We start from the raw sequence: 15,077 nt of genomic DNA, 5'->3' as shown, positions 1-15,077 counted from the left end.
TTTTCTTGGAAAAATTGAGCAATATCCGACAGAAGTCCAGGGGTGACAATACTTTTGGCCAGCAGTGTACAAAAAATTAACCGATCGGAAAAAATCTTGAGTCGAGGCTGTTACGAGAAAAGGCCTTTAACGTCATAGAAGGAATTCCCATGGAATCTCAACATGAACCAATAAGGATACCAAATTTCTCGGGAGAACCCAAAAAGCGGCAGCAGTGGACAGTAGACAATTTTGTCACAAACCTACAACAATTCTCTTATGAGCAAAAACTTACGTCCTCCTGAATTTGCTCCCTCCATTATTTGGAGGGGACGTCTGCGATTGCACCGACTCTTTGTCAGGAACCTTCTTGTTCTGAAATACATATAAATATGACATCACATTCTAATAGCAAGGGACTATATACTGCCCCGACTCCTGATTGTCCTAAGAAAGAACAATACCGAGGAAGGAGAAGGCAACAGTGAAAAAGTAGTACACAGCCCTGTTGACAGACCAAGGTTTTGTTGTGCAAATAATACTTAGTTAAAGGACCAATATGTAAGATTTGCACTTCAATGCAATGGCCCTAATATTTCAGTAGGCATCAAAGAAACACATTTTTTGGGAAATACTCTCAGTGGCTTAACTGAGATTTTAAAATTCCTTTGTCAGCATGTAAGAGTTGTTTTGATTCTGTGTTTACAACAGATGTTCTATCCTCCACCATCAGCCAATTATAATTCTTTGACATTCCAGGTTGCCAGAGCTCTCAAGGCTTTGTAAACTAAGACTAAATATATAACACACATTGATATACACATACGTACGTACATGCTTGTACTACAAGTATGTTTACTTATCCTACAAGAATGTGTACTTACAGTGGTATGAAAAAGTATCTGAACCTTTTGGAATTTCTCACATTTCTGCATAAAATCACCATCAAATGTGATCTGAACTTTGTCAAAATCACCCATTGAAAAAACAGTGTTTGCTTTAACTAAAACCACCCAATCATTTTTAGCTTTTCATATTTTAATGAAGATAGTATGCAGACATTTTTTTAGCTTCAACTGTCTGACAGACAGCCTCAGGTTTTCCTGCAAAACATCTTGATAAACTTTTGAATTCATTATTTCATTAATGATTGCAAGTTGTCAAGGCCCTGAGGCAGGAAAACAGCCCCAAAATATGATGCTCCCTCCACCATGCTTCACGGTGGGGATGAGGTGATGATGTTGGTGAGCTGTTCCATTTTTCCTCCACACATGACTAGTGTGTTACTACAAACAATTGAACTTTGGTTTCATCCGTCCACAAAATATTTTGCCAAAACTTCTGTGGAGTGTCCAAGTGCCGTTTTGCGAACATGAAACCAGCTACAATGTTTTTTTTGTTTTTTTTTTTAGACAGCAGTGGCTTCCTTTGTGAAGTCCTCCCATGAACACCATTCTTGGCCATAGTTTTACATATAGTTGATGTGTGCACAGAGATATTGGACTGTCCCAGTGATTTCTGTAAGTCTTTAGCAGACACTCTAGGGTTCTATTTTACTTCTCTGAGTATTCTGTGCTGAACTCTTGGCGTCATCTTTGGTGGACGGCCACTTCTTGGGTGAGTAGCACTAGTTCCAAACTCTATCCATTTGTAGACAACTTCTCAGACTGTCGATTGATGAAAATCCAGATCTTCAGAGATGGTTCTGTATCGTTTCATAGCTTTATAAAAATCAACAATTCTTGATCGCAAGTCTTTTGACTGAGCCATGATGCACATTAGACAATGCTTCTCATCAAGACAATTCTTACCATGTGTGTGCTTTGTAGTGGGCTGGGCAGCTTTAAACCACTCATCAGTGATTGGGCACACACCTGACTTAAATTGTTTGGGAAAAATTGGTTTCAATTGCTCTTCAAGTCTTCTTAGGCAGCGGGTTCACTTACTTAGCCCCCCCCCCCTTTCTGTCATTGCTTGCATGCTATCCTCATTAAAATATGAAAACCTATAAATGTTTGGGTGGTTTTAGTTAAATAAGACAGTTTTTTCATCTGTGTGATTTTGACAAAGTTCAGATCCCATTTGATGTTTTTTTAATGCAGAAATTCCAAAAAGGTTCAAATGCTTTTTCATACCACTGTAGTCGTACTTAACTATGGCTACTTGTACTACAAGTAGGTATAATTGTACGTTTGTACAATTGTAAGGGGGGTTTTCTGTGTATTTAAACTACAAATATGTGTATTTGTGTGTACTTGTACTACATGTAATGGTGTGTAGCCTTCTTTTACTATAAGTACATGTACATACATGTAGTTGCACTACAAGTATGCGCACATACATGTACTTGCCCTACATGTACGTGAACTGGTGTGTAGCCTACTTGTACTATATATATATACTATACTATATATACATATATATATATATATATATGTATATGTATATATATACATATACATATATATATATACATATATATATATATATATATATATATATATACATATATATACATATATATATATACATATATATATATATACATATATATATATATATATATACATATATATATATACATATATATATTTACATATATATATATATATATATATATACAGGAGATGATCTTATTCTTAACACGCTTCATTGAACACAACGCAGAACATATACCATTTGGAGTCACCACTGACAGTCATGGTCGCCCAACTTCCCATCATGCATTTGGGCGAAACAGTTAAGTCGCTACAATATCATTCAGTGAAAGCACGGCAAAAATATTCCTATCTCTCAAAAAAAAAAAATGTTCACAAAAAGAAAAGCTTGTTGGCGTGTAGACAGCACCTCATACCCACAGTGAAGTATGGGGGTGGGTCAGTGATGCTGTGGGGCTGTTTCGCTTCCAAAGGCCCTGGGAACCTTGTTAGGGCGCATGGCATCATGAATGCTTTGAAATACCAAGACATTTTAAATCAAAATCTGTTGCCCTCTGCCCGAAAGCTGAAGATGGGTCATCACTGGGTCTTTCAGCAAGACAATGACCCTAAAAATATGGCCAAATCTACACAGAAATGGCTCACCAGACACAAAATCAAGCTCCTCCCATGGCCATCTCAGTCCCCAGACCTCAACCCCATTGAAAACCTGTGGGGTGAGCTGAAGAGGAGAGTACAGAGGAGAGGACCCAGGTTTCTGGATGATTTAGAGAGATTCTGCAAAGAGGAATGGCTGAAGATCCCTCTTTCTGTCTTTTCCCATCTTGTGAAACATTATAGGAGAAGATTAGGTGCTGTTTTGTTGCCAAAAGGGGGTTGTACAGAGTATTAACACCAGGGCTGCTAATAATTGTGACACACATTATTTGATGTCAAATAATTATTTCTTTATGTGGGATTTTTTTCCCCACTGAATAAATGCCCTTGTATTGAAGGTTAGATTTTTCTCTTTTTTTCCATTAAGGTCCCATATTATTTAGAAAAAAATATTAGAAGCTAAAAACCACATAATTATTATAAATCCAATAATTATGGAGGGCACTGTATATATCCGTCTTGTGTTGTATCTTTTCATTCCAACAATAATTTACAGAAAAATATGGCATATTTTAGAGATGGTTTGAATTGCGATTAATTACGATTAATTAATTTTTAAGCTGTGATTAACTCAATAAAAATTTTGAATCGTTTGACAGCCCTAATTGAAATACATCATTGCTAAGATAATGCAGCTTGATGCTCCATTGCGACACACTTATCTGGCAGCCCAAAGATTCTGGTTGCAGTACCATTTTTGGCCACCAATTTTACATATTGCTCCTTTAAATATCAATAGATGAGCAAGAATATTTTCAAAGTTTATTGCTTTTTAGCAAGTCAAATGAAGGATGTCATTATAGGCATTCACATTGTGCTGCTGTATAATACACTGGATACTATGTGAAGGTTTTGCAGAATTATAAACATTTTCATAGGCTCACAATTGTGTCATGGCCTCATGCATGAAACCGTACAAAATATCAGTACTGTAATCTTCTTGACCCTCGAGTTACCTTCTCTTTGCGAGGGCTGCCACCATCCCTCTCCCATGTAGACATATTGTCTGTCCAAAAAGGAGGAAGCGGCCTCTGTGAAGGAGTTGTCGGACTTTTCCTCTCTTTGGTGCAAATGACACTGGTGGGGAAAACACAGTAAGAGGAGTTGAGAGGGTTATTTTGTGTTTTCTTTAAGTATCTTAAAATCAACACGCACTTTACGTTGCCAAGAGATTCTATTGGCCCATCAGCAAGAACTTCTGCAGAGTCGAAAGTGTTCGGCTTGGGATCGATTGAGTCATCAAAGTACAGAAGCCCTGTAGAAAGGTGAACATAAGCATTCCTCACCAAAGCAACGTCAGTGTATGGAAATCCAAAAATATCCATTTAAAGTTCCATGCACTAGTTCCCTTTGTCCTCATCAATCTTAAAACAATTAAGCACACAAGTATAATAACAGTCACTGATGGTGTAGTGGTGCATTCGCCTGACTTTGGTGCTATGGGATCAATTTCCAACTTTGTGATTGTCTCTGTGTGCCCCACAACTGACTGGTTTAAGATGTCGTCTGCCTTTTCACCGAGGTCCAGATAGACTCCCACACTACACAACCCTGATAATGATATGCAGTACTGAAAATGGGTGGATGGAAAGTATAGTGATTAAGGCACACAAGTAATAATGATTGCCATCTTAGACTGTTTTCCCACCATTTGAAGATTTGAAGTACAGCCATATTTGTTGATAATTGACAAGCAAAAACACAATATAAATGCATAGATTTCTTAATGCTCACGACAATACTGATGGAGAAAGACAATACAGGTCATTTTAGTAGATGGTAGGTTACAGTTCTCATTTTTGTGGCACTGGAAAACCACAAATCTGAATAAATTATGGACAAAGTTGGAGAATATTAGTGGTAGAGCTCCCTGACTACTCCCATACTCTATGCATTTTTGCTATACCAATATTTAGATATTTGAATTAAAAGTCCCTACATGTATACTTTGATCAGCTTACAGTTCGTATTTTTGTGGTACTGTAAATCCACAATTTTGACGCTGATTGTCATCTTTGTTATGTTGTTTTATTTGGACATTGAGTCTGTTCATAAATGTATCTATCTTTACCATATGATTTTTGTCCTAAACAACATCAGGGTTGTGCGCCACATCTTGCAAAAGAGATTTTTTTTTTTTTTTTTTTTAAAGGCCGTTTCAAACTAGCGGCAGCCTAGTGTGAAGGGTTAATTGTGTTATTTAAATGTCCGTAACTACGCGGGGCCTCCTTAAGAGACGATCAGACTGGGGAGCTGTGACGAAGAACGAAGTGAGGAGAACGGGCGAGATAGCGGTCACATGTCGCAGCAGCCCAATGATATTTTGTTATTGTTTTTCTTTATTATAGTTGCCACAATAAAGTGGGTAAGCCATACTGACTCCTCTCCTTCTTCCCCCATCTGGGGCATTACAGTATTTTGGATCTGACTTTTCAGTGAAAGTGAGCGGTTGACGGCCGTCTTAGACGGAATGGCAAGTTTGAATGAATTTGCGAGGCGGGGCCCAAAATAGAGCCTTGCTCTATTTTCAGAGCGCCACCACGCTAACCTCAACAATGCATAGGGACAGGCGTACTTAAATCTGTGCTATCAGGCTGTTTCGGAGGACAGATATACGCAATCACGGCTGACGAAACCTTGGTAAGTGCGCTTTTTTTTTCAAGTTTCGCGAGCTCTGGAACACTCGAAAAATGACTTTCATACCTTTCCTTGCTAAGCTAAATGGCACGTCGATGTGCGTTTGTGTGGAAATGTAGTTCACAAACAACAACAACAAAACTATTCACCTTCTCACCGAAACTAGTAAAACTCACGGCAATTAGAATTCCCCCCTACTCCTTGAAATGGGTCCATTACAAGGGCGTAGGTTTGGTCTCAATATTGGTAGGGACGATACAACAGCATAACCTGCATGTACACATTTTGCTGGGGACAGGACATTAGGTGATTAGGTGAGGATTGAGTCAACGGAGGTCAGGCAACATTTCTCACCAATATCAACCTAATTAATTCATAGGCTAAACGATCAATGCAAAAATAATTCTGTATTGACTTGTACTAACTTTCACACTGCAAATTTATAACGTCTTAATAATTTTCTACATCTTGCTTTGCGTGTTAAAGATCCTAGTTAACAGATTAATGGGTCAAATTTTCAATATACTTTGGCTAAATATTACCATTTGTTCTTACTAAGCCCATACATCTAAAGGTTTGTCATTTTTCACCAAAATCAAGGGGAAAAAATGCTTTCAAATAATATTTTGAATAATATAAATTTTTGAATCAAGAACATTTTTTACAAAAAGTTTTTTTAAGATTAAATGTACTCACTAGTTGCTTAAAAAAAGTGTGTTAAGAAAAATAGGTAGCTGAAAATAATCTTATTTCAAGAAATCTGAGTAAAATTTACTTGAAGCCCTGGCAGATAATTTCACTTATTTCTAGTAGATTTACACTGAAAACAAGGGAATTTAACTAGTCATCAGCCAATTGAACTTGCGATTGAGGGAAAAAAATCGTGTCAGTGTAAGTCTGAACATAATGAAAGTAGGGCTGTCAAACGATTAAAATTTTTAATCGAGTTAATCACAGCTTAAAAATTATTTAATCGTAATTAATCACAATTCAAACCATCTCTAAAATACCGTAAATTCCTGAATATAACGCACACTTTTTTTCCCCCAAAATCAACTTGTAAAATCATGGTAGGCATTATAAACGGGTACATGGATGGAGACAGAAATATATATATATATATATAAACAGATTTTTTTTTTTTTATTGACACGGCCACGTTGTGTTTAGAAACGTATGCGGCGACCCGTGGCCGACCATTACCGTACGTGACGTCACCATTTTGTTTCGGTAATACTTCACTCTAATCGGCCGAATGATTTCTTCTGTATTAAATTCTGCTTTTTCACTCTTCATAAAGCACAAAATTTAGTTTCTTGTACTCATTTGAGTATATGTTTATTGCAGCTCCGCAACTCGGACCATAAGAAACGTAAGCACACAGACTTCCTGTGTCCGTCAACTACAGTATATCGGTCCCTCGGGAAACTCAAATGCAAATAACAATAGTTCCTATTGTTACTGCCGTGTTAACAGCGATGAGCTCTCACTGATTTCCGACTTACGTTCTCACTTTAATTTTACCGTATCAATCCATGGAAGAAACATTTATTCATCATGATGAAACGAGCAAGTTATACAGCAGCCTTTAAAAGAAAAGTCACATCTGTTTTGTTTTCTCCTACATTCTAGTAAGTTGGAGAAGTTGTCAAATCATATTATTACCGTAAATATTGTCAGTTTATGGTAACGTTTTGAACTACCAATGTGCTACGCTTGTGCTGTGTTTCACCAGTCAGTAAAATGACATTTCTGTATCTGTACACGAGCTGTTTTCTTGTATTCTTCTATTTATTGGTGCTAAAATTAGAGTGCGCGTTATAAATGGGTACAATAATTTCCCCAAGATTTTACAAGTAAATTTGGGGTGCGCATTATACACATGTGCGCCTTATATTCGGGGAATTACGGTATGCCATTTTTTTCCTGTAAATTATTGTTGGAATGGAAAGATAAGACACAAGACAGACATAAACATTCAACATACTGTACATAAGTACTGTATTTGTTTATTATAACAATAAATCCACAAGATGGCATTAACATTAACATTCTTTCTCTTAAAGGGATCTACGGATAGAAAGACTAGTAGTTCTTAAAAGATGAATGTTAGTACAAGTTATAGTAATTTTATATTAAACCCCCTCTTAATGTTTTAGTTTTAATCAAATTTTTCAAATTTTCAATCAAAAAATAAACTAGTAGCTCGCCATTGTTGACCTCGCCGAGCGGTGACGTCACAGCCATTCTTCCACAGTGTCTTTAACTACGTAAGATAGTGATTGAAATACACCACAAGGTGTCAATGGCGAGTTTTAAATTACTTAAGAAATCAAGCCAAGGCAAAGTCTGAGTAAGTTTTATGTTTATTTTTCATAGATATTTTGATCAGGAATGCCAGTTCTCTTTCGATTGAGTGCTTTTCTTTTTGTGAACATTATTTTTTTAAGAGATGGGAATATTATTTTTGTTGTGCTTTCACTAAATGATACTGTAGCGACTTAACTGTTCCGCCCAGAAGTTGGGCAGCCATGACTGTCAGTGGTGGCTGCAAATGGTATACAGTATCTGCTGCATTGTGTTCAATTAAGTGTGTTAAGAAAAAGATTGTCTCCTGTGAGAGATAGGAATAGTATTTTTGTTGTGCTGTCACTAAATGATACTGTCGCAACTTAACTGTTCCGCCCAAATGCATGATGGGAAATTGGGCAACCATGACTATCAGCGGTGGCTGCAAATGGTATATATTATGTTCTGCGTTGTGTTCAATTGAGCGTGTTAAGAAAAAGATCATCTCCTGTCATTCATCCCCACGTCGTTCGCCACAATACTTATATTTGTTGTGAAAGAGTTGCCAAAGCTTAAGACAATAAAACAATAAAAGGCGCGGTCCAATAAACGCCTGTGTCCACTCGCATTTCTCTGCCTTTTCGCTCTCAATGTGCTAAAATGGCGTCATTGTAAACTGTTTGAGGCAGCGCATGAACGGGTCATTCTGTGAATGCGTTAACCGCGTCAAATATTTTAATGTGATTAAATAAAAAAATTAATTACCGCCCATTAACGCGATAAATTGACAGCACTAAATGAAAGTAATTGTTTTAATAAAGGTAGGGTCAATTTTATCCCCACAAAATATGTGAAGACAATCTAAATGACCTCTATAAGTGAACTCATTCTATAATGCAAATAAGGTTGCTTAAAAGTTGGTGGGGACGATTTGAACATCCTGAAAAGTTGCTAGTGGTGTGTCCCTAACATCCTTATGCAAACCAACGCCATTGTTCCATTAACAGAAGGACTATTATTGTTGTGGTAATGTAGTACTTATTAGGGCCATATATTAGGAAAAAGAAGACCTACGAGATGTAAGTCGTACTGTTGCTACGAGAAAAAAAGTCGGATTATTACGTAGGCTAATGGAGCTGTAATCAGCTACGAATTTTACGTATATGTACCGTAGCTGGGAGCTACGACATTAGCTTGGCTAACGAAATATTTCAAATAGATCTTTGATATCGTTTTTCTCTGGGGGGGGGGAAATGGGGGGGATCATGTGTCATGATGTGACGCAATTTCACTGTGGCACAACATGGTGATGCTTTCCAACTCCGATGCAGCCTACCACCACGGCTTTAAAAAACATAGGGGAAAGCCTGAACATTAAATGTTGTTTTCAAGGTACAGGTATTTGTTTTGCCAGCTGGATGACTCCCGGGCCACTCCACCACCACCCGAGTCCGACCCTGGGATGAGGGCTTTAAGAAATGTCTGCATGATTTAGGGTGAGCCAAGAAGTGAAACAGGCTGTCTTGTCTCAGATGGAAAAAAGAGAAGACAGAGACAGATTGACAAGATACAATAAAGGCCATTTCACACGGCGGCAGCTACAAAAGCGTGCACTTGCGTGTACTAGTACTACAAGTATGTGTACTAGTACTAAAAGTACGTATACTAACACAACAACCAGCATATACAGTACTGTGCAAAAGTTTTAGGCAGGACACCTGCCTAAAACTTTTGCACAGTACTGTATATTTTTATTATATCATGTATATACAGGATATACTCTATGTATATATTTTCCCCAAGTGGAAGCTTCCATGATCCTAATTTATATAATTAAAAAAATATATATATATACAGTACTGTGCAAAAGTTTTAGGCAGGTGTCCTGCCTCAAACTTTTGCACAGTACTGTACTTGTAATACACATGTACCAGCACAGCAAACCTACCCACCCAGAACACACACAGAATAGCATTTTCTAGTTTCTAATTGAAATGCAACATTGTTTTGATAATGCAGCTTGATTCTCCATTGCCAAAGATGTGTGCTCCAATATTTTGATCCTGGTTGCAGTACCATTTCTTGGGGGCCACCAAGCTTAGCATATTGCTTCTTTAAGCCTTTTCTGTCACTTTATTGATGGAATTGTGTCAAAGATATGTTCTGCTATCATTATAAAGTCCTTTGTTGCAGTATTCATATAACTTCTAAGTGTTTGAATGTGAGCAGATTGTAAAAATCGACTTTCCCGTTTAATCGCATGCTAGTTGGTCGATTGCCTCTAAACGTGTAGGACGAAGTTCTCAAATTTGTGTACTGAACTAAGGACAAAGAGCATACTAGTGCATAGACCATAAATGTCAATGTCAGCATAATGGCACCACCTTTGTGGCCGCCTTGTTTTGCAAGCTTAGTATATTCTGAATCACTGTCAAGAACGCCAACTCTTTTGCCAAAGTTCTTCTCATCAGTGACTGTGATAACTTGGGACAGTCCAGGGATTTGGGATATCTGGCGCTTACCATGGTTTCCTTTTTTTCCACCTGGGATGTTAAAGCACATGAGCACATCACGTGCAAGTTAAGAAAAAAGTTTAAACATTGCTAGCTGTGAAATAAAACCATTGTGTCTGGTGAAAATTTGATTAGGGTTGTCCCTAGAGGTGGGTAGAGTAACCAAAAATCTGACTCACATAAGAGTAGCGGTGCTTCAAAATAATATTACTCCAGTAAATGTAGGTAGTCTCCCCATAAATTGAATCAAGTACAGTACAAGTACAAAAAAAAAGTATTCAGTGAACAGAACATGCAAGTAATGAGTAACTTCACAATGTCTTGTTTTCTTTTTTTTTTCACCGAAACAGTGGCATATTTCTTTCCTCCCACTGCCGGCCCTGCCATTCCCACACCTCTTTTAACGCACCAAATACATTATATTCCACGGAGGAGCTACGACGAGGGGCGGTGGGATGTGCGGCTGGGAGGAACTTCCATGCGGGTGTCCCACTGCCCTCAGCTGGGCTCTCCAATTTTAATGCATGCACTGCACTAATCTCCCCCCACACAATCCCATCACGGTGCTGTGTAATGTCTGCCAGTAGGGGACCTGGCAGCCACAGTGATAGGACGGTAGGTGGGTCCCACACTTTTCTTCATGGCGGGGCTCCTGGGGCGGGGCCTCCTCTTTGCCTGGGCTGCCGGTTGCGGGAATGGGGGGGTTTGGGGCCCTGGTCTCGCAATGGTCTCTTGGTTTTCTCCTGCTTCTGCCTTCTGTCTTTTCTACCAGGGCATCCTCCTCAGGCCCTGGTGCGGCTCAGTGGCTAGGTGTCGCCCCCCTCCAGGAGGGGATAGTATTCTGCCCCAGGCCGAGTGGGCCATGGGGCTCCTGCGTTGTGCCCGCGTCACTGGGGGATTGCAACGGAAGCTGGGGGTTTGAGTGTAGCTGTTTTGCCAGAGCTGCGGGCGGAAGGGGAGGCTGCGCTTGACACCCCCCCCACTCCCCCATTGGCTGGGGTGGTGCCGGGGCCCTGGGGCAGCCCCCATAGTATAGTATAGTATAGTATAGTATAGTATAGTATAGTATAGTATAGTATAGTATAGTATGTCTTCATTTGCACACTTATATAAGTAGCCCCTGGGTTAAGAACAAGTTCCGTTCCTACGCTAGCCACGTAACCCGAATTTTCTCACAAGTAACCCCCTAACCCTCGGAATTAACTCTCTAAGTACCCCTGAATACCACCTTTATCTCAAAATAACTATCTAAAAACATGTATTAAAGGGTATTATAATACTAAGGGGCTGTGAGATATCAATAGAACCGTTATGTGGCAAGATAACAAATATTAATAAAGTTAACAAAAAAATAAATCACATTCTTGAGCAATTATCGAAAATAGAAAATTACGAACATTTCCAAAAGTATTCCGGAAACAGCCGAATGGGGCGGACATGTCACAACAAGGAAACAAAAGGTCGAGGCAGGTGCCATCGTTGTTTATCGACGAGAGAGTTGCGTTCATGTTTTATCCCAAAAAATCGCTAAAATGGTTCAAACCTGTCATGGTATGTGGTGTACAAATAGCCATTTGTCGCAATGTAGTACCCATGAGTTCCCGAACGCAAGAAAAAGAGCTGGACTTCGCAGAAAATGAGTGAAGTTCGTCCGTGCTAAGAGGGCTAATTTTGCAGACCCAGCCTCCGGCACGGTTTTGTGTTATACGCATTTTACACCTGAAAGCTATTCGAACTATGGACAAATGAAATCAGGTTTTGCTAAGAAATTGCTACTGAAAGCACGGTGCCCACCATACACGCGCAGCCACCTAAATGTCCCGAGATATCAAGAAAGAGGACGATGACTGGCTCTGATTAGACCGCCCAAGGCTAACCAAAGGAGCGGAGCAGCCAACCTCGAAATGGCCAGAGTGAGTACTCTTTTGTAATAAAAAACATATCACGCATTGGATATAGGACTAGACACATGTATAAATTATCGCTCATAAAATATATAGAACAAATCCTCTAATCCCAGAGCGAAAAACTATGATAGCACAATAAATGATGATTATTCTATAGATTACTTTATTTTGCGGTCATGGTGTATCAGCTTCAAAAAAAGAAATGCAAAACAAACCATTCAGTGTTTCCCACACGATCTGTTGCCGGTGTTTCATCAGTGTGATTGCTCCCCTCAGTGATCCTTTCATTAGGCTGCATTGGCTTTCGTTTGGGCTCAAATTGATAACCCAAAACACCAAAGAAAGGTTCATAACTCTCCTCGTCACCATTAGAAGAACGTTCGTTACGTCGGATTCGTCGCTGCAACTAGAAACAAAGTTGTCCGCCATCATCGCCGCCATTCAGTACTAAGCACTGAGCCGGTTGTTTCCTTGTTGTGACGTCACGCACACAATACGCTAGATTTCCGGGATCTTAGGCGCCTGTCGTTTTAGCTTGACAATTGATCCAAATTTCCATCATTTTCTTGGTGTTGCGATGTGTGTAATTACACGAAGTGGCATGATATGAATCCAAAAGGCAGGATAAATGATGGAATATTAGCATTTCCCCAGGTGTTGTAATACCCTTTAAAAAAAATTAAAAATTAGATATTACTTTCCCCTGGTAACACTGATCACACCATTGTTCTTCTTACAATTGACATTTATCAATTTGTCACCGTCAAACAATGAACACACTATCAGAAAATAAAATACAATAATGACAAAGCGCGTACAATTTTTTTTCAATTAAAAAAAAATACAGATGAACTGTCCCGAGCCGAACGCGTAGTCTCACTCTCGCTTCCTCCCTCCTTCTCCTTGCTCTTTGTTCATCAGACAGTGCACAGGCACTACAGTTGCTTTCTAAGGTAAACGATGATCGACAGATGTTTTTGTCTGATCTTGCCAGAGTCACAAACTTCAGAAGCAGCGCATGCGTCCATAATCGTTTAACTTGCTAAACTGTTGCTGTGGCAACTCATTGTGTGTAAATGAGCAGCTACAGTGGATTTGAGTAGACTCACTCAATGAAGCATTTAAAATAGCCAAGCATTATTCTGGACAGTAATATGTTTAAAATTTATCATGATTATTACATTTGTGTGCTTAAAAAACATTTATTATAATATATACTTTTTTTTTTTTATTATAATTTGGGATAAAAAGTGAAAATGCTAAATCGGAATAAATACATTGAACACACAAAAATGTTCTTTTTTTGGGGGTGGAGGGGTGCTACTTAGCGGTTTTTCACTTATCGCGGCGGGTTCTTGTCCCAATTAACCGCAAAAAACGAGGGATCACTGTATTTGCATCCAAAAACATACCTCAATGGCTGCACAATAATACAGAGGGAAATAAGGTTTAAATCTTGGGCAATTCAACAGGGAAAACGGCAGCTATTAGTGGCACCGGTCCAGTGTTGAAAACGAGCGCTGCTCAATAAGCTAGCGGGCTATGAGCGAGCTAACGGGGGGCATTGCCAAGCCCGAGATTTCAACAATCTCGCAACTAGCCTTTGTGGCATTTTCTTTCGACTCTCAGGCTCTTGCGAAAAACTGCTGCTGTGAAATTAAGATAGCTTCAATTTGCTTCAATTTCTTGTTGCGTATCTTCCCTGTAATCTTTTCGTACATGTCAGCGTGTCATGTTTGGTAATATCGCCTCATATTGAACTAAATGAGGCAGATGCAGTCGTTGCGTATTTTAGTGAAGAAATAGTCCAATTTCCATCTATCCTTGACGCGTCGGCCGTCGCAGTCAACTTCTTTTTTGTTGATGTTAACCATTTTAGAAAATTGGAAGGGTCACATGGGGTAATATTACTTGGAGTGCTTCTGCCTTTTAGTGGGTAAATAAGGAGCAACATTTAGTGTGTAAACTACTTCATATGCTGGTAACAGTACTGCTGATCAATTTATTAAGTCTGTGTGCAGGCCAGACATTATTGATTTTGTGACAGAGGCTGGGGGCCAGATGAAATTGTACCACAGGCCGCATTTGGCCCCCGGGCCTGACTTTGGACATGTCTGATTTAGATTAATTTGACCTAATAAATACAAAATTAAATGACAAATAATATACTGTACTTACCATCAATGCTGAGAGTTGGCGGACTTGACAGTGTTATGAAACAAAAAAAAAATGACTGGAGAAAAAACAGCGGACGAGGCACGCATCATAAAGTCGATATAACATAAGAAGGGTACATCGTAACCCAGGGACTACCTGTATGTGATTCTCATCATAATGAGTTCCACACCTTACTTAGCTGATTTGTGTACGCTCCACCCTCCCTTATCATGTCCCCTTTGACTTGCCTCCCCTCCTCTTTCTTCTCGGCTATCAGGCCCTGCACGGTGTCCACGGGTAGATATTAGCTAACGATAGCACCACCACTATGTTCATAGGTAGCATAGGCGTGTAACAATTCATTTCTTGCTGATGTTTGTTCTTACAGTGTTGATCTGCAGTGCCCCAGTATGAATTTCACTTGTAAAAAAAAAAACAAAAACAAAAAACATTCTTTGGTTATTTCAGTCTACATAGCATAATCTACTAATATAATAATA

General features: G+C 39.0%; 1 protein-coding gene across 7 annotated transcripts in view; it reads right to left on the bottom strand.

Annotated features, from left to right (window-relative positions):
- The window catches only part of LOC130931874 (uncharacterized protein C7orf57 homolog), a 32,979-nt gene that overhangs the window by 3,177 nt on the left and 14,725 nt on the right, over positions 1 to 15,077 (bottom strand). For 4 of the 7 annotated variants that reach the window (XM_057861050.1, XM_057861048.1, XM_057861051.1 and 1 more), the window contains 3 exons: positions 4,230 to 4,329; positions 4,031 to 4,151; positions 275 to 354 (listed from right to left, as the gene is read on the bottom strand). In XM_057861050.1, coding sequence (XP_057717033.1) covers positions 275 to 354; positions 4,031 to 4,151; positions 4,230 to 4,329 — 301 coding nt within the window. Of the gene's footprint in view, positions 1 to 274; positions 355 to 4,030; positions 4,152 to 4,229; positions 4,330 to 10,384; positions 10,544 to 15,077 lie in introns of all 7 variants that reach the window. The other 3 variants (XM_057861046.1, XM_057861044.1, XM_057861047.1) reach the window with 1 other exon arrangement.

Source organism: Corythoichthys intestinalis, chromosome 16 (genome assembly GCF_030265065.1).
Source record: "Corythoichthys intestinalis isolate RoL2023-P3 chromosome 16, ASM3026506v1, whole genome shotgun sequence".
In the NCBI taxonomy this organism is placed as follows: Eukaryota; Metazoa; Chordata; class Actinopteri; order Syngnathiformes; family Syngnathidae; genus Corythoichthys; species Corythoichthys intestinalis.
This window is presented reverse-complemented; position numbering and strand designations above follow the sequence as displayed.